The 24,262-nt window shown below is 52.8% G+C and overlaps 2 protein-coding genes and 1 long non-coding RNA gene across 3 annotated transcripts in view; 2 read left to right on the plus strand and 1 right to left on the minus strand.

Annotated features, from left to right (window-relative positions):
* Positions 1 to 783: 783 nt before the first annotated feature.
* On the minus strand, positions 784 to 23,618 carry LOC147913673 (uncharacterized). The gene is made up of 4 exons (XR_015548625.1): positions 22,706 to 23,618; positions 20,962 to 21,163; positions 2,395 to 2,549; positions 784 to 2,151 (listed from the first exon to the last, which is right to left on the minus strand). It is a non-coding gene; the product is annotated as an uncharacterized LOC147913673 (long non-coding RNA).
* EPO (erythropoietin) lies at positions 7,988 to 10,894 on the plus strand. Its single transcript, XM_087417792.1, has 7 exons — positions 7,988 to 8,140; positions 8,258 to 8,507; positions 8,608 to 8,765; positions 8,954 to 9,205; positions 9,467 to 9,553; positions 9,826 to 10,005; positions 10,175 to 10,894. The coding sequence occupies exons 1-7, from the start codon at positions 7,988 to 7,990 to the stop codon at positions 10,328 to 10,330; spliced, it is 1,236 nt and encodes a 411-aa protein (XP_087273918.1). The 3' UTR covers positions 10,331 to 10,894.
* The window catches only part of ZAN (zonadhesin), a 35,839-nt gene continuing 30,140 nt past the window's right edge, over positions 18,564 to 24,262 (plus strand). The window contains exons 1-6 of the mRNA XM_087417665.1: positions 18,564 to 18,640; positions 19,654 to 19,706; positions 20,183 to 20,329; positions 20,500 to 20,771; positions 20,926 to 21,013; positions 21,687 to 21,839. Of these exons, the coding sequence (XP_087273791.1) occupies positions 18,564 to 18,640; positions 19,654 to 19,706; positions 20,183 to 20,329; positions 20,500 to 20,771; positions 20,926 to 21,013; positions 21,687 to 21,839 (790 nt within the window). The remainder of the gene's footprint in view (positions 18,641 to 19,653; positions 19,707 to 20,182; positions 20,330 to 20,499; positions 20,772 to 20,925; positions 21,014 to 21,686; positions 21,840 to 24,262) is intronic.

Genomic DNA, 24,262 nt, shown 5'->3' on the forward strand with positions numbered 1-24,262 from the left:
GCTCTCTGGTGGTGGTTCCCAGGCATGGGAAAGGTGAGGGTTTAAGGATGAAGGAAACAAACAAATACTGGGGCCTCCTTTGTGTCGGACTCTGTATTCTGGCCTGACACACGCTTCATTTGATTCCTGGTCCTGCGGGGCACAAACTGTTCCAAGCCGCTGTGGTCCAGAGCCCTTCAGACCCTTCTGGCTGGGCTGTTCTAGTGGGAAAGGAGAGCCTGCCCCAAATTACTGGGCACACAGGTAATAAATACTTTTTTGTTTGGATGTTTGGAAGAGGATCTGATTTCTTATGTTTATTCAACTGGAGTCATCTAAAGCAATGTTTATTAAAGCAGGTGGTGACCAGTTTGTGGGTCTTGAAATCAATTTAACGGCTCACGGCCTTTTTAAAAGCAACTAAAAAAAGAAGAAATGCAACTTAAATGGTAATGTTTTGTTGATGCTCTTTCAGTTATAGATGTGTATATATACATGTGTACTAGTTATGATGTAAATTGTTTTTTACTGTTGGTTGAGGTCACAAGAGTTTGAAAACCTCAGATCTAGGGCTGGCCCCATGGCTTAGCGGTTAGGTGCGCGTGCTCCGATACTGGCGGCCTGGGTTCGGATCCCGGGTGTGCACCGACGCACTGCTTCTTCGGCCATGCTGAGGCCGCGTCCCACATACAGCAACTAGAAGGATGTGCAGCTATGACATACAACTATCTACTGGGGCTTTGGGGGGAAAATAAATAAATAAAAGTTAAAAAAAGAAGAAAAAACCTCAGATCTAAAGGTTACTAACAGAATTTTACTCTAGTTCGCTCAAAGGCAGTTTGCTTTGCGGTTCTGAACATCAGGCTTCTCATTTATTGAAATCCCTCCCTCTGGCTTGAGAGTTCCTGTTGAGGGACTTTGATGCTGGGTGAGTGATTGCCGGCAACTCAGAAAAGCAGACTTCTTACAGAAGGACCAGCGCTTCATTCAAACAACACGTGCTGAGTGCCTACTGGGAGCCAAGGCCTGGCTGCGCCCTGCAGATACAAAGATGAGTACAGAATGGCCCCTGCCATCAAGGAGCTCACCATTTAATTGGGAAGGTGGATACACAAATTTTTGTGAATGAATAAGATGTGTTATGTAAGAAGTAAGAGTAGCCATGATATGGAAATGTGGGGAAGGCAACAGCTAACATCCTGGCGGGGTCCAAAATGGTTTCACATTTGACCTGGGTATTGAAGGATGAATAGGAGTTTGCCAGGCAAAAAAGAGGGGAGAAGACATATCTGGCAGAGGGGTCAGCATGCACAAGGGATTCATGAATAGGCAGGATGTGTTCTGGGACTGGAGGGTCACTGAGGGTGGCTAGAAAGCAGGAGGCACTGGGGAGACTTGAGGGAGACAAGACTGGAGACATTTCTATCAGAGCCCTGGAGGTTGTTCCCCACTTCCTTCGTCAGCCTTTACGGTAAGGCTCCCCGGCCCTGGAGCTCCCCAGTAGCAGAGCGGGGAGCCGCAGGGAGCTGGACGGAGCTCTGTGTCTCCCTGCACGTATGTGTTCTTATGTCGCTGCGCTCATGGCCCGGGCCCAGCCGAGGTGGTGGCAGGCAGCCCTTCAGCGTTTGGTTTATTTTGGCAGCTACCTCTCCCAGCCTATTTGTTTGTTGTTTCTACTCCATGTTCTCTCACTGCTTGCCAGTGGGGCTTCCCTCAGTGGCAGGTCTGCAGAAACAGCCCCTAGATGTTGCCACTGAAGGAAGAGAGGGTCTGGGGGCTCACCCTGTAGTGTGTGTGGGCAGGCGGGGGGAGTGGAAGGCTCCTGCCTCTATCAGAGTGCATGCACAGTGGGCGGGGCAGGGAACTCTGCTTTCCTCCTGCAGGGAGGCCAAGCCCGGCCTCTGTCCCCCTCCCTTCTACTGGGTCCCTGAAGTGTCTTCCATCAAAGCTTGGGAAACGGGAAGGGGATGGGGCAGCAGAGCCCACAGTGAGTGCAAAATGACCTCCTACTTCAAAAACAGATCCCCAGAGGCCAGAACTGAAATGCTTATCTTGGAGGAGGTTGTAGACATTCACTCTTCATCCGTAGCATATTGGGCATCCACTAGTTGTACAGATTGCGTTCGGTGCCAGGCCTGGCCGGACAGGTATAAACCATTGGTCCTGCAAAGTCTAATAGGAAGCAGGACAGATAGATTTAAAAAGACAAATCATTTACATAGTGCTTGGAATTGTCCTGGCATTTGTAAAGGCTCAAAAAATAGTAATGGCTACTACGGTCATATGAGACATTTTGCTAAGAAATGGTTTTGGGCCTCTTAATGGGGATGGGGGAGGGGAAAGAAGGTCATTCGTGTGTGTTTGATTTGCAAGGCTGGGTTATTAGTTCTGTGGGCTTTTACATTCGTGGCTCACCTGCAGGGCAGAAGACGGGCCCTGAGGACACAGGAACTGGTTTGCACGCACTGATGATCCTCCTGGGGAGGGCCCCGCACTCTGTCCTAGGTGAGTTCCTGGTGCTTGGTCAGGAGTTGGGGGAAGAAAGGCGTGTTCCACAAACCCTCGAACCTCTGGAGAAGTTGGACCAGAGTATATGTCAAATGTAGTTCCTTAGGGAACAGGTGTCCAACTGCACAGAGATTTGGGGTGAGGCAAAGGTTATCCCACCAAGAAAGAAGTCTGTGAAAATGACCACTGAAGACTTTATCTTCCTCATGGCATTATGGGTGCTTTTTAATTTATGTGTTTTGGGTTAGGCGTATTTTCTAGTTTTTCAATTCACATTTTGTTTTTGTAATAAGAAAAAGTTAATTTTTTACAAAGCCTGTTCCTTTGTTCTGTTGTCTAGGTGGCGTGATCAGGGGAGTTAGTTATCAAATGGATGAGATAACCTCAAGGAGAAGTGATTTCGTTGCCCAATCCAGCAACTAATAAATATCTGCCGAATGAATGAATAAATAGATGGATGGATGCATCGGTGGACGTACAGGAGGCCAGCTTGCTCTCTACTCTATAACAAGCCTCTATCCCCTTGAGAAACACCACTGTCTTGTCACTGGAACTATACAAGCAGAGAGTGGACCTTCACCTTCACAGGACCTCCTAGGTCCCTTTCAGCTCAGAGTCTATGAATCTTGTTTGCTCCAAGAAAAATATACTTTCCCAAAAGTACTAAAATTATTTGCTGATTCATGAAATAAAACATGAGCAGAAGGGTTACTTATATATAGATCAGGGGGATGCCTACGGGGTCAAGCAATAGATTCTTGTAATTTGCTGGTTCTCAGTGAACCATGAACAATTTGGGAAAATATTTGCTAAATTTGGATGTTTAAGAGTATGTCTAAGGCTTCTATAAACTTCTCTTGAGTAGATTTTGGCCTATATTCCTCCACGTAGGAAGAGCCTATAGGACCGCCCACTAGAGTTCATGCAAAATCCTTAGAAAGTCCCCGAGCACCATGTTAACAAAAGGAAACTTGTATTCACACCTGCAGAAGTCTTTTGTGGGAGAAAAACGTCACTCCCATTGGTGTTGCCAGGAGTGTTTTGTTTCGGTTAGGATTCTCTAGTTTTATTTTTGGACAGGAAAGCGACTCTGGCCAATCAGCAGCTCTGTCTTCTGATATAGGATGGGTGATACGGGAAGAGACTTAGGAATACTCAGCGATACCTGTGAGCTAGAGACCCTAGGATGTGGGCTGACACTTCTCACAGAAACCTGACCAGGGGAAGTAGTTGTGGAACTCGAGGCGGGGGTACTGGTGCTCGAAGAGCCCTCCTTCAAGGACTCAAGCACTGGGGGGGGGATTCAAGAGACAAGTAACCAAGGAAGGTGGCCCCGTAATGCTTCAAGGCTTGTCTAGGGTGGGCCCAAGAGCCTCATTCAGTCCAAGGTCTTTGGGGCTTCTCCGGCCTCCCTAGGAGGAGACCCAGATTGATGGGGCAAGAAATCCCTGGTTGGCCCCAGGCTTTGAATAAACTAAGTGTGAGACTTGTCTTGGTATCTGTCTTAACTCACCCCACCACCCGCAGTGACGCCATTTCACTCAACTGTGTTCGGGGGCAAGTTTCTCCAAAGTGCAGTCAATGTACACACCCAGGGATGCCTCCGTCCACACCCCACTATTCTCATGACCTTTTCCAATGAGTTGCTTGGTGGGGCAGCTACAATACCAGAGATAAGGTGCCATGAACCTGTGGCCAGCTCACCAGACAGAACAGTGGAGGATACTGGAGGAAGGCTGAAGAATATGCTGGAGATTTGGTTTCCAGGCCTCCAAAGTGAGGACAACTAGGAGGGGTAATAAAGCAGAGCATGCAGGATCACAGCTGCATTTACTCATTACCCTATGCCAGGCGTTACATAATCCCACGGCAGCCCGAGAAATCGAGGAAGAGGAAGCGATTACTATCATTTTCACCATCCCCAGCCTCAGAGATAAAGTCACTTGTCAAATTGGGGGCTAGTAAGTGGCAGAGCTCAGGCCACCAATCCAGGCTCCCTTGTTTTCCAGACACCCCCTTTAAGCCGCTGGGCCACAGAGCTGCTTTCTGAGAACAGAAGCCCAGATGTCTGCTTCTACTGGCTACTTTGTGCCCAAGAAAGCAGCCTTGCCTCAATTTCTCCAAATTGACCTTCGCACAGGACTTTCTTTGATTCTCCAGCAGGAATCCCTTCTATAGCGTTCTTGCTCCCTTCCCAGTTCCCCAGGGTGCAGGAAGCCCTCCCCCACCACACCCCCCATGGTCCCGGCCACCTCACTTCCCAGCACAGAAGGGCTTCTGGGCTGCTGGCTGAAATCCCGAGCAGAGCTGAGCAAGCCGAGAAGCCACTGCTTGGAAAGGAGGAAGGAGGAGAGGCCCAGAGGCCCCCCTTGTCCCCAACGCGACTGCAGGCAGCTGGGGCTTCGTGCTGCCTGGGGGTCTGGGACAGCTCAGGGGGGCTGTAAATTTGCCTTTCCTTGGATTTTCAATCTGAATTGGCTGCCAGGAAGACTTCATGGAACAGAGCCTGCCTCCACCCCCGCCATCCTCTGATCACAACTGTCTCTTTTCAGACCCTGCCTCAGTGGCTGCCTGCTCAGGAAGTGGATGGCGGCCTCACAAGCCCCCGAGATCCCAGAACTAGGTTGTCCAGGCGTGGCTCCAGCAAGCACTCAGAGGATGGGTAGCTCACTTCCCCCTCTAGGCCTCGCGTTCTCTGGCTGAGGTGTCTGGAGTGGACCACATAATGCACGCCACACAGGAGTGATGACTATAAACAGGCAACATGCTGGGTGCCTGGTGGGTACCAAGATGAACGAGACCTGCCATACACTGTCCTTTGCTCTCTTCTCCAATTAGCAGGACATCTGTGCTGCGTGACTCCAGAGAGTGCCCTTCTCATCAGAGTCTATATGAATGGTGCCCCCTGGAGTTGTGCAGTGCTCAACTCTGACAGTTGTACATGATGGCCTGGCCAGGAGAGGCCTAAGACATGTACGTAAAGGATGGCAGCACAGAGAAAGGAGACAACTTCCTGCTGGGGGATCAGGGAAGGCTTCGTAGAGGAGGTAATGCTTGGGTTTGGGCTTCAAAGAACAGGGGTAGGAGGTGTGGGAAGCACAGCATGAGCCAAGGGCAAGAAGCAGCAAACCATCTGAGCTCACATGACAGAGGAAGTGGAAATGAGCAAAGCAGGGGAATATGCTGGAAAGGTAGGTGGATGGAAGCACACAAAGGGTCTTAGTTCTGAGGCAACCGGGAGCCATTGCGGGCTCCTGCTTCAGAGTGACAGGAACGAGGCTATTTGATGGGAAAGTTAATCTAGGGGCAGGGTTGGGGATTAACTGAAGGGGTCAGCGAGGTCCAAGAGAGATCGTAGCTCTCTCTTCAAAAGCCCCAGATGATGAGCCAGCACCACCCCTGGCCAGCAGGTCCCAGCACCTAGGGGCCTGTGCTCAGGGCCCATCTCCCTTCCTTTCTCGAAGGCAGGGGCGTAGGGGCCTCTGACAAGTTGCTGTGAGGGGAGGAGCAGGTTCCACAGCCTGAAAGACTCCTCCTCTCCTCCGTCTCCTCAGGCTATGTCTACCCCCCATCTGTCCCTGGCCCCCTCTCCGTGGTCAGGTCAGGGCAGTGACGCAGGAGTCATGGGGCCAGGAGAGCAGAGCCTGGGAAGTGGGGGAGTCGGGGCAGAACGCATGTGCGGACGTGTGTGGACGTGAGTGTGCGTGTGCTTGTCCCACAGCTGGGGTCTGGGAAGGGAGCAGAAGCAGGCTCTGAGGGCCAAGAGGGGCTGGGAGGCTGCCTGGGTACTGAGAGGGAAGCTCGGTGCAGAGGGCATAGGGAGGCGTGCAGACACCAGGTTCGGGGAGAGCCCCAAGAGTAGGCTCAAGGTGAGCAGACGGCAGGAGAGCAGGGTCCGAGGGCCCCCATTACTTCCCTCCAGAAGCACACCAGCCTCTGTCTCCCCACCCCTCCCATTCATCTTTCCGAACCCCTCGTTGAACATGCTCTCCCCCTACCTTATGGCTCCCTCCTTCCCCTCTGTCAGGTCTTTATTCAGGTCACATTCTCAGCAGCATCCCTGCCTGACTCATCTAAAATTGCAACCTCCTCCAACACTCCTGCCCACCCCACCCCACTCCCCCACGCCCACCGGCCCCCTGCCCTGTGCCTGCTCTCCTTAGTCCTCACTGCCCTTGGAGAGCCTCTATCTTTTATTCATTTTTGTGTTTACCATCTGCCTCTCCCCTAGAACGTCCACTGCTCCAGGGCAGCCGTTCTTGCCTGTCTCATTCACTGCTCTGTCCCCAGGTCCCTGGCCAAGAGTAGGTCCTCCATGAATATTTCTTGAATGAATGAATGAATGAATGTTTCCCACTCTTTCCAAACAAAATCCAAATGCTTCAGAGTTTCACAACCTATCCCCTCGCTATCCAGCATTCTGGCCTCATCTCCACCGCTCCCTTCCATACCCTCCCCCCAACACGCCTGACCCTCCACTCACTTTGCTGGATCCAGACTCCCCCCACCCCGCCCCCTCACATCTCTTCCCATTGAAATCCTACCCGCCCACAAGGCTGAGCTCATTATCACCTCCTGTATCAAATCTTCCTTGATCCCCCAGCTAGAGGTGAGCTCTCCCGCTTCCAAACTCTTAAGGCTCAGCTCTGCACACTCAGTCCCCACACAGGACCCAGACCACCCATCTTCTCTCTATCGTAAGCTGCAAAGTCCAGGAGGTGCGAGTTAGGTCTCAACACACCTTTTTGTGCTGCAAAGTGTGTAGTCAAGTATCTTGCACCAAAAGGCACTGAATGCATGAATAAAATATCTCTCATATCATGGGACTGGGTAGAGAGTGAAGGAATACATATGTAACCACCTGTATTTGTAGGACTTCCCTGTCTTTTATGAACCCCGCATGGGAGGGGACTGGTCCTTGCAGCACACCCATTTGATAGGTGAGGGCACTTGTGCTCAGGGACTGAGGCCCCTTTCCAAGGTGTGAGAGGCCAGCCAGCCTTGGACTCCCGCTGCTCCAGGAAGCTTGCCCCCTGCCCCAGGGCTTCCCAGGAGCCACAGCGGCTTAGCTGCAAATTCGAACTGCCATCACTCTGGAGGTAGTGCTATTCCACGGTTCTTAAGAATTTTGCCACACAAGTGTTTAATCTATATCACAGGTCAAAAAAAGGGATGTGAAAGTGCATGTGTGTCCTGCACAGCATGCCATGTGCTCTGTGCTCTAAAAGTTCAGTGTCTGGGATTTCAGTGTCCTGGAAAGTGAGCAGTAGGGGGAGAAGACTCCCAAATTTCTTGCTCCATGCACCTCCATCAAATTCCTCAACACGAACAACACTGATTTCTAGGACAAGTACTGGGATTGAGAAGGAAGGCAACCTGACTTCCCCCGCCAGCACCTTCCCTGCTCCCTCGCAGGAACCCAGGCACTCCCAGCTCTGAGCTCCCGCCCAACACTGGGACGCCCCCCAGGGAGGCGTGCGGGTCCCCAGCCGTTCCCAGGATGGCACTCTTGTCCCAGGCGCTGGCATTCTGCCCCTCCCGCCGGTGCACGCCCAGCTGCACCTCCAGGCACCCGGGGGTCCGACGGGAGCACGGGGCCCCGCACCCGCGCCTGTGGCAGCTCTGCTTCCACCCCGGGGAGCCCCCGACCCAGGCGTCCTGCCCCCTGCTCTGACCCCTCTGGCCCCCACCTCCCGCGACCCCTCACGCGCACAGCCTCCCCCACACACGCACGCACACAGGCTGATAACAGCCCGACCCCCGGCCGCAGCCACAGTCCCCGGGCCAACCCCGGCCGGTCGCCTCGCCTGGCCGCGCCGTCCTCCGGACCCTGGCCAGGGGCCCTGCGCTCGCTCTGCCCCGACCCCGAGCTCGGCAGACCCTGGACAGCGGCCCCCTCCTTCGGGCCGCGGGGCTGGCGCTGCCCTGCCAAGCTTCCCGGGATGAGGGCTCCCGGCGCGGGCGCCGGCCAAGCCCCTGGTGTCTGACCGGCGGGCGAGGCACGGAGATGGGGGTGCGCGGTGAGTACTCTCAGGCTGGGGAGCTCCCGCCCGCCCCTGGCCCCTGTTTGAGGAGGGATTTACCGCTGGGGCTATTGGCCCTGAGGTGACTGGGTTCAAGGACTCACGACTGGCCAAGGACCCTGGAAGGGCAAGGGGGGTGGGGCAGCCTCCACGTGCCGGCAGGGCTCTTGGAGTCCCCGGGAGAGGCGAAAATCTGACCTGGAGATGGGGACGAGGTTTGGACGAGGTTTGGACGAGGAGAAGAGGGGCTGCCAGGTGGGTGGGGAGGAAGCTGATACCTAGGTCTCGGAGCAACAACCCGGATCTGCCAGAGGGGCAGCCGCTGTCACTCCGGGATTGAAGTTTGGCCGGGAGAAGTGGATGCCGGTCGCTGGGGGTGGGGTGTGCAGGCAGCAGCCGGATTGAATGAAGGCAGGGGAGGCAGAAGCTGAGCGCTGGGAAAGTTGGGAGGACTAGCTGGGGGCAGAGGAGCGAGATGTGGGAACCTGCGCCTCCAAACCAACCCTTTTTCTCCGCTCCCCGCCTCACACTCAGCCGAGCTCTCTTTTCTAGAATGTCCTGCCCTGCTGCTTCTGCTGTCCTTGCTGCTGCTTCCTCTGTGCCTCCCAGTCCTGGGCGCCCCCCCACGCCTCATCTGTGACAGCCGAGTCCTGGAGAGGTACATCCTGGAGGCCAGGGAGGCCGAAAATGTCACGGTGAGGTCCCCTCCCCAGGACATTCCACAGAACTCACTCTCGGGGTCCCAGGGTCTCTCCAAGATCTGGACATCTGGACTCCCTCCTGGCCTTGGTTCAGGGGTGGAGGTGGGAAGCCAGAGCCCTCAGTAAAAATGATAAAATTGGTAGCCCCCGAGGCATACCTGGAAGCTAGGTAAGGCGCAAAGCTGGAGGGTCCTCTGGCCTGTGGCCAGCGCTGGGAGCCCTCGGAGGCCCTGACTCCTGGGTTGTGCATTTCAGATGGGCTGTGCCGAAGGCGGCAGCTTTGGTGAGAATATCACCGTTCCAGACACCAAGGTTAACTTCTACACCTGGAAGAGGATGGAGGTGAGTTCATTTTTTCCTTCCTCTTGGGGAGTCTCATTTTGGGAACCTGATAGGGTAGGAGGGAGAATGATAGAGAGAGAAAAGAAATGAAGCAGCAAAGATAAGGGCTGAATGAAATATGTTCATACATTCATTGCTTCATTCATTCATTCACTCGCTCAACAAACCTTATTGCATGCCTTCTGTTTGCACAGCTTGGTGCTTGGGGCACTGAGAGGGAGGAGGGAAGGGGTGGCTTGGGCCAGCTGACTCTGAGTCTCTGCCCCCTTTAGGTTGAGCAGCAGGCCGTGGAAGTCCGGCAGGGCCTGGCCCTGCTCTCAGAAGCCATCCTGCAGGGCCAGGCCCTGTTGGTCAACTCGTCCCAGCTGTCCGAGACCCTGCGGCTGCACGTGGACAAAGCCGTCAGCAGCCTGCGCAGCCTCACCTCCCTGTTTCGGGCACTGGGAGCCCAGGTGTGTAGGACCCTCCCGCTTACTTCTGTTTGCCCTTTCTGTAAAATGGGAGAGGGGCTCTGCCAAGGAACACTGAGGCTCTCCTCATGCCCGCTCCAGTTCTATCCCAAATCCCCTCTCCCTCCGGGGTCCTCAGCACCACAGTAACCTTCTGTTCTCTCCTTGGTAGAAGGAATCCATCTCCCTTCCAGACACAGCCTCTGCTGCTCCACTCCGAACATTCACTGTTGATACTTTGTGCAAACTTTTCCGAATCTACTCCAATTTCCTGCGGGGAAAGCTGAAGCTGTACACAGGGGAGGCCTGCAGGAAAGGGGACAGGTGACCAGGTGCTCCCACCCTGGGCACGTCCACCACCTCGCTCACCACCACTGCCTGTGCCACGCCTTCCACGCCACCACTCCCAATCCCTGTCGACGGGCTATCAGCTCAGTGCCAGCCTGTCCCACGGACACTCCAGGGCCAGCGGTGACATTTCAGGGGCCAGAGGAACTGTCCAGAGCTCAACCTAGATCTAAGGATGTCACAGGGCCAGCCTGAGGCCTCGAAGCAGGAGGAGTTCAGAGGAGAGCAGCTTAAACTGGGGGACAGCGCCGTGCTGGGGAGATGCTGATCTCATCTCGGGGCCCAGCAGAACTGTGATGCCAGGACAAGCTGGAGAGCAAATACCTCTTTTTGCACCTACCAAGCAGGGACAGGATGGACTGGAGAATTTAGGTGGCAAGCCATGAATTCTCCAGGTCTCATGGGGACTCCCATGATAGCAAGAGCCCACTGGACGATGAGGGTGGTGGGAGCCGTGAAGGTGGGATGGGGGCTGGCTCCCGGCTCTCACAGGGTCCAAGTTTTGTGTCTTTTTCAATCTCATTGGCAAGAACTGAAACCACAACATGGCTGTTGGCTATTCTGTTTTCCTGACAGCACCCTACTTTCCTGGCTCTGCCCCCATCCTGGCAGCAGGCAGCAGGCCTGGGAAACTGGAGGGGGAGGGTGGAGGGCCCTACGTGCTGCCTCGCATGGCCTGTCTGACCTCTTGACCCCACTGGGCCTGAGGCCACAAGTTCTGCCCACACTGGTCAATAAGGTGGCCCCATTCAAGGCTGTTCTTCAGTAGGCAGCTGCCAACTGGCCCAGGACAAGTCTTTAGTGAGTCGGCTGCCACTGAGGAAGCAGGAGCCAGGAGGAGGGGCCCTTTGGGGGCCGCTGGACCCTTATTATTACCCGCCTCTTCTCTGTGGCCCCTTCGGCTAATGCCACATTCCCAGCATCAGCCTTTGCCACTTCAGTGCACAGACTCCCTCTGGATCCAGCAGACCTCTTTCTGTGTCTGGGGATGGTCTCCATTCATGATCTCCCTGAAACTTGCAGAAGGGGCAGAAGACAGCGGGGCAGCAGAAGCCACCTTCCCAGACAGCCCACTCACTGTGCACTCCTCTGGGTCCAGTGCAACTCTGGGTAGCTCACTTCTGTGACCTCATTTTGTTCCTCACACAGCCCTAAGAGAAAGGTATTGAGCTTATTCCCATTAAACAGATGAGAAAGTCAAGTAACTCGCCCAAGGCCAAGACAACAGGAATCCCCAATTCCCCCGGCACTCACCCTGCCCTGTTCCACATAATCGCTACCTGCCCCTGCTCTCTTGGGTGCCAGGACCCAGAACAAACTAACTCACCCTTCACTCCTGATCTCCACTTCTAATTTTACCCTTTACTCAGACAACCGACTTCAAATTCCTTCCCAGAAATAATGCTGCAAAGTACCTGCCCAAGACAGACCTGTGCAGACAGCAAAAGACGTCACAAAACTGTATCAGGACACTAATCCTGGCCACTATCCTCTATGTGGGAAATCAGTCTTTATGCTTCTATCACAAAACTGAGAGAAGTCAGCCTGGCGCCTGCACATATGCAATAGTGACAGAACGTTTGGCAATCTGCATCAGGAAAAATTATGGGCAGGTTGAGGGGTCGAAGGGTTGAAAAATTCAAAGCAGAATTTTCACACTGGCCAAACTGGCTGCTGGGCTACAGTGCCCTCTTCAGGCCGTATTGAGAAATGTTAGTGAAATCTACAAGCAACGGATTCCTTAGGGCTCTGACCGCCTATGTTCGAATAAAAATTTGTATTGTGGTTTCCACATGTGGCAGATGGCTCTTCTCCCACCGCTGTGAGTCAGTAAGGGAGGAATCCCTCTTCCTTGCTGGTGAAATTGAAGCTAAGGGACTTCTCCTGAAGCCCAAGGAATCCAGCTAACAAATGACCACTGGGAGCTGAATTTGCGATTTAGGGCTCATAACCCCAAAGCCTTGTCCACCTCTTTTTCGGCCTGATTGGCTATCTAGACACCCCCTGGCCCAGTTCCTGGCTCTTTTTTCCCCCAGAACTCAGGGCCACTGATCTTACTCCTTGACTTCTCTTCAGACTTCTTATTGCTTTCAAATAAAAAAGATACCAGAACCTGAACTACATATAGGACCTGGGCCAGGTGTGATGGGCGAGTATGTTAAGAACAGTTAAAACATGATTCATTTATTCCACATTTATGGAATGCCTGCTGTGTACCAGCCTTTGCACTAAGTACCACAAAAGATGAAACAGTCTGTGCCACTGTGCCACTCACTGCCCAGAGTCTTCTGAGAGTGGGCAGTCCCCTGGGGGCAAAAGGCGGGAGCTTGTTAATTTAGACATAGTCAGCTTGGTATGTGGCCGAGCGCTGAGACGTGGGGTGCTGAAAGGCCTAGAATGGAAAGAACCTGGTGAGGACCAGAGTCCCTGGGAAGAGACAGATACGCAAGGAGGGCATTGCCGGAGGGCATTGCCAGAGTGCAGACCAGGAGTGGGAACTTTCTTCTGTACCGTTACTGTTATGGTTAACAACACTCTAAACGTCTGGCACCTACATGATCTGCTGTGATTCCTGCCACAACTCCATGAAGCAGGACAATAAGCATCACCCCATTTGTCAGACGGGAAACTAAGTTCTGCCACGTGAGGACCGAGCCAGCTGTTCTGACTTCCTGGCGGGGCAGGAGCCAGTGCAGCCCACTTCTGAGTCAGCGGGTTACATAATTGTTTCATGGAGATGCCTTCTGTTTGTAGAGTGCTTTGCAATTTACAAGATGCTTTCCAGAGCATTCTCTCATTTGCTCTCCTAACCCCATGAGGAAGGCAGAGATGGTAGAGGATCCCCATTTTGCAGGGAAGGAAATCGAGGTCCAGAGAGCTCATGGGCCTTGCCCACGTCCTGAGACACTGAGAGGAAGCATCAGGAGCAGGAGCCAGGCGCTCTGACTTCCGGGCCCTCTTCTACCTGAAGCACGGATCATCGGGGAGAGGAGAGAGCAGAGGGAGTGGACACAGGGGAGGAAATGAGGCATTAGGCCCACCCATCTCTCGCTACCAACTCCTTCCCATTCTGTCCCCTGTCTTGGGCTCCCACTTGCTCCCTAGATAGGCAGAAGGTGCCTCCACCCTCCCTACCACCCAAATCTTGCGACACTAGGGGCCAACTCAGCCGCCTCCTGCAGTCCCAGCTCCCATTGAGTGCGGTCTCCCGGGCTTCGGTACTACTGGCCCAAATCCTCTCCCTGAGCTTGGGCATCAGGCTGACCAAGTGCACCTGCCTGATCCCAGCTCACAGGCCATCTAAGATTTTCCTACTCAGTCTAAAGGTCTCACCACAGCAGGCGATTGTTGCTGGAGCAGAGTTAGCTAAATGGGGCCTCTTACACATTGGAATCTAAGCTGAACGTTAACTATATTATTTCCAGCTGGTCAAGGCTAATTCTTCTGAAATTCCATCATAAAACTGTGACATTATGAAAGATTATTGGCAACAGACAAACAGCAGTACGGTTTCCCAACCTATGTGAGTCATGCCCACATGTCTATAAACTCCCTTCTTGATTTTTAAAAATGGATTACTAAAAAAATATGTGACCCACACAATTTCTGATTTTTAAAAAACCTTGGCTTTGCTAGTCTCCCCATCTTACAGACGGAAACTGAGGCCCAGGGAGGGAGAGCAAAGTGCCCAAGGATACACAGTGAAGCCAAGACTGGCTCCAGTTCTCTGGAGTGATTCCCAGGTTTTTCCACACCCCAGGGTCTCTCCTATTCCTGCAGCTGCCAGTCTTGTCAAGTGACAAGTGCTCTGGAGCCTTGCCCGTTCTTGACTCCCCAAAATGCAGAGCCCAGTGGTTCCCTCCCACCACCATCCCTTCCCGTCCTGCCTTGAGCACCAACCCCCACCTCCAGACAGGTTGGAAGCTGTGGCTGTCCAGCTCTGTGGCGCCAAAGGGAGGTCAGCAAAAGCAGCCTGCAAAGGCCTTATTGCCCAACCATGAGGGGTCAGTTGGCTTCCGCTGCTCCTTCCTGGGTTAACCATTTCCTGCCTCTGTCCTTCTATTGATCGCTCTTCTAACCTGGTGTGGAGGAAGGGTAGACCAGGGCTGGGGACCGGCATCCTTTATATCTCCAGCTTTGGTGTGAACGGGCAGAGGATCGCTCTCTCCCAGGATCTGACCCCTGCATGGGCCCTAATGGCGCTCATCTGGGCAGAAAGAGGCCCCAGGACTGCAAAGGGGTTTGGGACTTCCCTCTCGAAGCCTAGTGCACGGCTTTGCCAGCCCCTTCCTTACAGCTCATGAGAATGGTGGGCCCAGTATCGCTGTCACTTGTCAGGGGCAAAGGCCTGGTACCCTGGGCATAGATTTGATAGTAGGGAGTAGGGGGCTGCTGAGGTGAAGGGAATGCAACTGAAGGTTTCTAGGAACACCTGGGTGTGGTGGGATGCAGGAAATCTGGGCTCATAATAGCTCAGCTCACTGCTGGGCCAGCCCTCCAGCCTAGATCCAGCTGTGTATGTGCAATGAGATTCAACAGGGTTTTTTAAAGTGGTAAAACCACCCTTTTAGCTGCAATCTTATGTAGAATTGCCATTTATGAAACTGATAAAAGCAGAGCCGCTCCGGCTGTGGTGGGGCTGAGCCTGCCTCCATGTGGATACCCCCAACAGCCCCCGAGGGACACTTTGCAGAACTGCAGGACTCGGCAGGACACAGCGTGGGGACCGTCAGCACTGAGCTCTTATGCTGTGCAGTTGACTTCATTTCTCCAGAGCTCAGTTTCCATATGTGGAAAATGAGGACAATAATTTTCCCACGAAGAGGACATGAAATTCAGTTAGGTTAGCCTGCAAGAACTGCTATTTCCGGCTCCTGGAAAGCTCTCGATCCACTCATGTCCCCACTCCTGCTGCCTTGACATTACCGTCCATCAGCACCACCACTGCTCACTGTCTACAACCTCCGCTCCCGTCTCCCTAGCTCTGACAGCCTCTCTTTGACCCATATCCACTGAGGGCTGCTGGAGCAGCTTTTTGAAAATGCAAATGAGATCGTCACCCAATGGCTTAAAAACTTTTGGCAGCTCCTCAAATCTGTGGCACTCCACATCCTCCAAGACAGGGCAGGGCCCCTGCCTCCTCCCAGTGTTATATCTACTTACCCCTCCCCGCCCCCAGCCATTCTCCAAGTGTCGTGCTCCCTCTAAGCCTGGAACATTCCCTCTTCGTGGAAAGTGCTTTCCCAACTTCTTTGCCTAGTTATCATCTCTTTGTAGTTCAGAAAGCCCCTCAGGTGTCACCTCTTGCAAAAAGCCTTCCCTAACCAGCTCCCTTCCCTTCCTGTCACAGTCACCCAGGTCAGGGACTCCTTCCACATACTGCCTCTGAAAGACTCACCTACCAGCCACTGTCTGTCTGCCCACCAGAGGAACGCAGGTTGGACTGAGGTCTTGATGCAACTCGAGTGTGCTCAAAGGTGGGGAGGCGTGGGGCGGGGCGGAGAGCGCTGGCCGGTGTCAGCAACAGAAGGCAGGGATGAGCTGGCTGTGGGCAGGACTGGCATGGAGCTCGCCTGACTGGGGTACCACTGTGGCCTTCTTGCCACGGGACCTTCTCCATTCGCCTCCTACTTCACAGATAACACAAAGCTGCCCTTCTCACCCCCTCCCTTCACAGAGCTGGCTCGTCCCTCCTGTTGTCAGTGTTCTAGATTCTTCTCGCCTACCTTCTCAGGAGCCCCTTTCTCAACTCTTTCTGTGGTACCCTTCCCATGAGTATTTACACAGGCTCAAACTTCTCTTGTCTTGAAAAGAACCTACTTTGCCCCCAATTTCTGCACCTACTCTCTAGCTCTCCTCTCGGCCAAAAAGCTCTAAAATGTCCTTCCACTGAGATCCTGTTCTTCAATTTCTACTCCCTCCTCAAACCCTTCAGTCTGGCTTCCTCCCAACCAGGCCCCTCAAGTGGCTTTTACTAGGGTCTCAAAATGAACCAAATCTGTTACACAGGAAGGACTGGAAGCATGCCTGCTGTGTGCAGAAATATGTAGAACACGTGGAAATCCCGGCTGCCCCTTCCCAGAGGGAACCACTGCGCACAACTTGCTGGGGGTCCTTCTAGTTCCATCCCCACGCCTCAACCTAAACATATATACATGAACATATACCTTCGTTTGAGGATTTTACATAAATGGGATCATACTATAATTGTTGTTCTATGATTTATCTCTTTCACTTAATAATACAACCAGGGCTTCTTTCCACTATCAGAACACACATTTCCACCACCATTCCTTTTTTCTGTAAGTCAAGAATAAACTTTAGTACACAGTATTATACTATTAAGTAATATTTTTTAAATTATTTTTTAACTGTGGTAAAGTACACATAACAAAATTTACCTTCTTATCCATTTTTAAGTGTACACTTCAGTGGCATTAAGTGCAGCCCTCACCACCATCCATCTCCAGAACTTTTTATCTTCCCAAACTGAAACCCTGCCCCCATTAAACACTAACTCCTCATTCCCCGCCCCGTCAGCTTCCAGCAACCATCATTCTACTTTCCGTCTCTATGAATGACGACTCTAGGTACCCCACGTAAGCGGAATCATACAATATTTGTCCTTCTGTATAAGGCTTATTTCACTTAGCATAATGTCCTCAATATCGTAGCATGTATCAGAATTCCCTTCCTTTTAAAGGCTGAATAATATTTCATTGTACATATAGACCACATTTTCTTTATCCGTTCATCTGTCTATGGACAACCAGCCAGGAGACATTGGAAAAGATGTTCTGCTTCACTAGTGGTGAGGGAAATGCTAGTCAAAATGACAACTGTCATCCTGACAACTGTTTAAAAGACTGAAAGCCTTGAGTGTTGGCCAGGACGCGGGTTGCTGTCTCCTTTTGGCTACTGTGAATAATGCCACTATAAACATGGGTGTACAAGTATCTGTTCAAATTCCTGCTTTCAATTCTTTTGGGCATATACCCAGAAGAGGAATTGCTGGACCATACGGTAATTCTATTTTTAATTCTTTGAGGAGCACCATTCTTTTTAATATCTGCATAATATTCCTTCATATGAATAATATTCCTTAAATATGATCTGACAACTGCATATCTACTGGTAAACATTTAGGTAATCTCAATTTTTTTCCTATTGCAAACAACGCTGCAATAAACTTCTTTAAGGTAACTACATCTTTGTGCAAATATGCATGTATTTCTGTGGGAAGATTCCTAGAAAGGTAATGTTGGGTCAAAGACATGCACATTTGAAAGTTTAATAGTCATTGTCAAGTTACCTTCCAAGAAGTTTTCACCAACATACAGCCTTAGCACCCATGTGTTTGAGCGTGTCTACCCGCGTCCTGGCCAACACTCAAGGCTTTCAGTCTTTTAAACAGTTGTCAGGATGACAGTTGTCACTTTGACTAGCATTTCCCTCACCACTAGTGAAGCAGAACATCTTTTCCAACGTCTCCTGGCTGGTTGTATGTCTGCCTCTGTGACTTGTGTTTTTCAACTCTTCGCCAACAAGCATGTCCTGTTCTCACTGTCGTTGACCTTCCTCTGCCACTGTTGCCAGCTATAGAATTTTAGGTTTGAAATGATTTTCTGTTGGAATTCTGCAGACAATGTTCCAATGCCACTTAGAATCCATGGTTGCTGTTGGAAAGTTTGATGCCCTGCTGATGTCTGATCTTTAGTATGTGACCTGCTTTTTTCTGTCTGAAAGTGTTTAGGATCTTCTCTTCACCCCTGAGATTCTGAAATTTCATGACACGCCTTTCATGGGTCTCTTTGCACACACCGTACAAGACTCCTTTTAATCAAGAGACTCATATTTCCATTCTGGGAAATCTTCTTGTGTTTTTTCTCAAATAATTTCTTTTACTTTGTTCTTTCGTTTTTGAACACTTTTTGTTAGATGTTAGACTTCCTGGATTGATCCTTTAGTCTCTCTTTCTCTCCTTCGCTCTCTCTCATTTTATTTCTCTTAATTTCAGTCTATAACGCTTCCATTGGATTTTAAATTTCAGCCCTGGTAGTTTTCATTTCCCAGAGCGTTCTTGTGTTCTCTGATTGTCTAGTTTTCATGGTCTCCCCAGAAGGATGCCAAGCGAGGAGGGTCAGGGGTGTGTAGTACCTGGGCCCCTCACTATGCTTTCCCCCTCTCCCCTGAGAGCCACCTTGAGTTCCCGTATGGCTCCTCCAGTCTGGACTCTGGTGCTGCTGGTGGGGGCTGCCTGGGGCCAGGGCCACATGCCTGAGCCTGTCCGGTAAGCTGGGCTCAGGGCACGATTAGGGGTGGCTCTGAGGAAGAGCGAGGGACAAAGCTGGAGAGGGCAAGCAGGAGAGCGATGAAGGGCACAGCCCTGGGGGGGAAGGCGGGAGCCCGACAGCATGGGAAGAGGATGAAAAACAGGAATGGGGGGAACCCCACAGCCCTAGAACTGGAAACTGAGGGGTGCGAGAGCTCAGCTGGAGGGGGACAGAGAAGAAATATGAGCAAAGAGGGAGGAGGTGCAGAGCTGGGGAGACAGGTCTGAGGATGGCAGGGGAGGAGAGAGAGGTCAGAACCTCAGAAAATGGACAAAACCCAGGGCAGACCCAGAGGACAAGAGAGACTTCAAGAAGGAGGCAGCAAGAAATGATGGACAGCTTGGTGTCCTGGAGCTTGTTTGGGGGGATTTGAACAAGTAGAACTTGAACAACAAAACAAAGGGCTGTTTTACGTGCTCCGCGCCTCCTAGGGAGGGGCAGCTGGCTTCTCTGTGGCATTCATAAGGTGAGGAGGGTGAGCCCTGTGTTATTCATCTGCATGCTCAGCTGCATGTAGTTGGGACAATACCACCCCCACTACCCACCTGACAACACGGGACCCACATAGACTTGATGGGAAAACCTGGGCTGTAGCACAAGAAGACCTGAACCCAAAGGAAGGAGACTCCCCAGGTGTAAACCGGGTCCTCCTAACGTGAGTCTCAACCACACACGACATTTAGGGCACAGAGGGGTGGAGGGAACCGATGGGGATGTGAGGAGCTTGGAGGCGAGACACTTTTTAGGATATAGATGGGAACTTAAGGTGAGGAGGCTGTGGGTGACTTTTTTGAAAACCTTGAAGACAAATAAACATACATTCACTGCATACACATTGATACCATATGGATACAAAAAAAAAGGAAAAATCCTCCATAAATGACCACTCAGAAAGCTCACAATCATTGAGGCTTGTAATTCTTGACAGAGACAAGTATTACAGTTTTTCTTTCTCCAAATCAACCCCAAGGAAAGAGAAGCCTCCAGATGGGAAGCCAGTCCCTCGCAGCTCTATGGACAACTGTGAGTTTGATACCAGGACTGCTCAGACCTTCTGTCCTTTCTGGGGGCAGGGGACACCTCAAGTGCCCTTGGGGTTGGGCGATGACATAACATGTAATAAATGTGTGAAGAGCAGCCCTGAGATGATTGAGAGGGGAGGGGACTGTGGAGGAACAGAGCACAAGGCCTGCCTGAAAGATTCATGTTCAAATGAAGAATGTGTGCTGCCCAGACACAGCCTCTCTGCCCAGGCGAATCCTGCCCCTGGGAACTCAGTTTGCAACCCCTGACGTAGTCATTCTGCACCCCTCCCCCCACCCTAAATTTCTCCTAAGAGATGATTTATTTCTTGGACTCTCTTCTCCAAATCTCTGCTCTGAACCCCACATCTCAGCGGACGCCTTCTCTAAGCTTAGCAATCCTGCTACCCGCTCCCCCATTTGGCTCTGCAGCGGCCCTCCCACTCTCCCGGCCTCACAGCAGCCCTTTCTTCCCAGCCATTCTCACCCACTGTGATTTCGAGGATGACTCCAAACCCCTCTGTGACTGGACCCAAGTGTCCACAGATGACGGGGACTGGGCTCGAGCCAGCAGGCTCTCCGCCAGCGGCAGCACCAGCCCCCCTGGGGGGTACCCTGACGGTGGTGAGGAAGCCTAAGGTTTAGGGAGGCAGCTGGGAGGTGGGCACAGGCAGAGCTGGGTGCAGGGAGAAGGGAGGCAGCTGGAAGTGGATGCCTGGGCTCTGGGAAAGGGGTGGGAAGGGCAGCCCTCGGGGGTGACATGGCCTCACTGATCCGGACTCTGCCTCCCCCAGAAGGCTACTACCTGCACATGGACTCCAACACCTTTCCCCGGGGTGGGGCGGCCGGCTTGCGCAGCCCCCCGATATGGGAGCAAGGCCCCCTCTGCGTGCACTTTGCCTACCACATGTTCGGGCTGTCGCGGGGCGCCCAGCTCAAGCTGCTGCTGCTCATGGGCACCAAGGGCAGGCGCCCCAAACTGCTCTGGAAACACATGAACACCCAGAGCCCCTCCTGGGTGCCCACCACTGTCACGGTGCCTGCGAGGCTTGCCCTGCCCAGCCGGGTGAGGCCGAGGGCGGTGCCTGGGGAGGAGGGCCGGGAGGCGGGGGGGGGGGGGGGGGGGGGGGGGGGGGGGGGGCCATCTGAATTCAGGCTGGAAATTGGGAGCCCAAGGCAAAGCGGCTCACAGTGGGGGTGGTCCCTCCTCCCTCCCGCAGCTGATATTTGAAGGAGTGAGGGGCAGCACGGCTTACCTGGACATCGCTCTGGACGCCGTCTCTATCCGTCGGGGCTCCTGCAATCGGAGTGAGCCCCTGTCCGTTCTCTTTCTCCCCGCCCTGCACATCTGCCCAGGATGGCAGGAGCAGCTCAGGGACTGTGACCTGATTTCTCCCAGAGTTGGTGCTCCTTGCTTCCCTCTACCTCCACAGCCTTGGACTCCAGAAGCAGCCACACCTAAAGAGAGGTTCTCCTTCAACACAGAGCTGTGGTGATACCCGTCCTAGAGTGACCAACCACTCCGGCCTGCCCTGGGCTGTCCCATTCTTAGCACTGAAGGTCCTACATCTTGGGAAACCCTCAGTTCCAGGCAAACCTGGATGCTTGGTCATCCTGTTTCCCTAGATCCACCCAGAATTAGCCCTCTAAGCTGAAGTTAGAGACTCAAGGGGTGCAAATTCAAGCGAAGGAAAATTCCAGAAGCTGGGTGCAAGGAACTAACACTTACTGAGTAGAGGCACTGTAGTAGATGCTTCCCGCACATGATCTCATTCACAACAGGCGCCTACTCTTATTCCTGGTTTATAGATGAGGAAACTGAGGCTTGGGCAGGTTATGTAATCTGTGTCAGGAACACAGCCGCTAGGGAGCAGGACCGAATCTGATTCCAAAACCCTCAGAATGCTGACACCAGACTGAGCTTTTCTGAGCTGCCTCCTCTTAGAAAGAGCTAAATTCTCCCTCCTTTCTTTCCCCTCAGTCTGCATGATGCAAATGTGTAGCTTTGACACTCCAAATGATCTCTGCGGCTGGAGCTGGATCCCGACGGCCTCTGGGGCCAAGTGGGTCCAGAAGAAGGGGTCGTCGGGGGTGCTGAACGTGGGGCCTGAGGATGACTTCTCTAGCCCTGGCAGTAAGTAATGGCCACGCTCCCGTCCTCTGACTTTCTGGGCTTCTAGTGACCTCTGCGGGAGTTTACGATGTTTGTCTTACAACCCTACAGTAACTCCCTTGGACGGTCTGGGGGGAACCCCAGCCACCTCCAACCTCCATCAGCTCAAGCTCCCCGGCAGAAAGCAAACCCCATGCACGCAGCCAGCTTCCCCCACTGTTACCCCACAACCCTACCTGGCCGACCCAACACAGACTGCTCCTCACCTCCTTCCCCTGGCATCATTCATTCATTCATCTAATGAGTATTTATTGAGCACCAATGATGTGCCAGGTACCATTCCAGGCACTTAAGATACATCAGCTTACAAAACAGACAAGCAGTGGGGGCGGGGGTGGGGGGCGAGGGGCAGACAGTTCCTGAAACAATTGAGAAGTAAATTATATAGTTATAAAGTGAGCAGCGCTATGGGAAAAATAAGTTGAAAAAAGCAAGGGCATTGGGAATGCAGGGCGAGGGTGGGCTGGAGGTTTTAAATAAGGTGGTCAGGGTAGGTCTCATTTGGGTCACATTTGAGCCCAAACTTGAAGGAGGTGAGGGAGTGAGGCATGAAAATATCAAGGGGAAGAACATTCTAAGCAGAGGGGCCAGGCCTGCAAAGGCCCTGAGGTAGCAGTGGGCTGGGGGGAGGGGGAGATGTTGAGGTACAGCAAGGAGCCATGTGGCTGGGATGGAGAGGATGAGATCAGACGGCCACTGGGACGGGCAGATTACATGGAGCCTTGAAGGCCATTCTCAGGACTGCGGCTTTTATTCTACGGAATGAGGAGCCTTTGCAGGACCTGGAGCAGAGGAGTCACTTATCTGACCTATGTTCTAAGGATCACCTGTTTTTTGTGTTGAGAATCCGCTGATGGGAATGGGCAATGGCAGATACCAGGAGGCCATTTAGGAGGCTTCTGCAATAATTCAGGCGGTATTCTTTCTTCCTCTTCTGTTCCATCCATGTCCATCCCTAGCTTCTTTTCCACCACTTCCCTGTGCTCTTGGCTGGGCTTTTCTTCTTCTTTCTAGTGTTGGCCCCTTCCTTCCTTCCCTCCTTCCATTCCTCCTCTCTTCCTTCCCTCCTCCCTGCTCTCCAGCTCCTTCTCTCTCCCCCACAGCAGCCATCTCCTCTCTCAATCTTCACACAACACACATTTCCAGCCCTCACTGAGAACGTGTCATGCCAAGCTTCGCAGGTCAAACAGAGGATCACGCTCCCTAACTTCCTTCTGAGTTTCTACCTCTTCTCTCTCCCTTTGCCTCTCTCCACTCTCCAGCCTTTCCCTTCCTTCCACCTTTCCATTTTTATTTTCTTTTTTCTTCTTCTCCATCTTTCCCTCCCCTCACTACACAGCCCTTTCTGTCCCCCCAGCTCCATGCTCTCCTTCCTCTGAGCTTTCCCATTGCCTGAGGCTTGCCTTCTAGAAAGACCTTGAGAAACCCCCACCCTCCTTCGTTGTAGGCCCCTGGAGAGCAGGGCAGGGCTGCCCATCTTTGCATCCCCATCTCTGCATCCCCAACGCCCCCCCAGCCTTTAGCACGCATCCCAGGCCCAGCAGGTTCAGTACATGTTGATTGGTTTTTTTAAAAAAATGTTTCTCTGTCTTCCGCTTTCCATCTTGCCCGCTTCCTTGTATTTTTCGCCTTTCCCTTCTTTCTCTGCCGCTGCTTCTCCATTTCGCAGGCGTCCCAGCACCACCGCTCCTTGCGTTGTCTTTCCCCATTTACCACTTCCTTTCCTTCCCTTGCCCTCCTCCTTCCCTGTTGTTTCCTCTCTTTTCTCTTCCCTCCCACTCCCGCCCATTCCTTCAGCCCTCGTTTCTCCCTCACCGAAGCCCACCTTCCCCGTCCGCCCGACGGAAGCGTGCTCACCAGGCGGACCCGCTGGGAGTCGGGCACGTGAACGCACGCGCGCGCGCGCTGACGGCGGCCCCCTTACTTTTCTCCCTGGCTACCAGTTGCGTCATGGAGCGAGGTCCAGGCTGATTGGCTATCTGAGCTGGTGGCGGAGGTCGGGTGGGGATATGCCGGCTCCTCACTATCAGACTGGCTCTCTCACCGGTTTGTGTGAATCGGCTATGTCCAGTAGATCAAGAAAAGGAAAATGGTATGACTCTGGGGGATCTAAAAAGTCAGAACCCGAAGGACAAGGTTCTGGCTGCTTCTGAGAGGATGCCGCGCTTCATAGGGCGGCACCCATATCCTTACCCAGCCCTGCCAAGCACTTCTGGAAGAATCGAAGGCCTCGGCCAGTCGTGAGACCGGTGTAGGCCCAACTCAGCGCCGGGTGATTCTAGAAGCCGTTGGGGCTCCCCAGGGCCAGGCCCCCTCCCCTCGCAGGGCTCTCTTCCAGTACTGTACTCACCTAATTGCAGCCACCCCTCCTTACTGACCTTTTC

Source organism: Ceratotherium simum, chromosome 26, assembly GCF_057802395.1.
Source record: "Ceratotherium simum simum isolate JZ-2026a chromosome 26, ASM5780239v1, whole genome shotgun sequence".
In the NCBI taxonomy this organism is placed as follows: domain Eukaryota; kingdom Metazoa; phylum Chordata; class Mammalia; order Perissodactyla; family Rhinocerotidae; genus Ceratotherium; species Ceratotherium simum.

What these genes read in the sequence shown, in the direction of transcription:
- EPO (XM_087417792.1), top strand. Translation starts at nt 7,988, where the DNA reads ATGGCACTCTTGTCCCAGGCGCTGGCATTCTGCCCCTCCCGCCGGTGC. An exon ending in CCGGGGAGCCCCCGACCCAG is followed by an intron (nt 8,141 to 8,257) that starts GCGTCCTGCCCC and finishes CCCCGGCCGCAG; the next exon opens with CCACAGTCCCCGGGCCAACC. An exon ending in TTCGGGCACTGGGAGCCCAG is followed by an intron (nt 10,006 to 10,174) that starts GTGTGTAGGACC and finishes TCTCCTTGGTAG; the next exon opens with AAGGAATCCATCTCCCTTCC.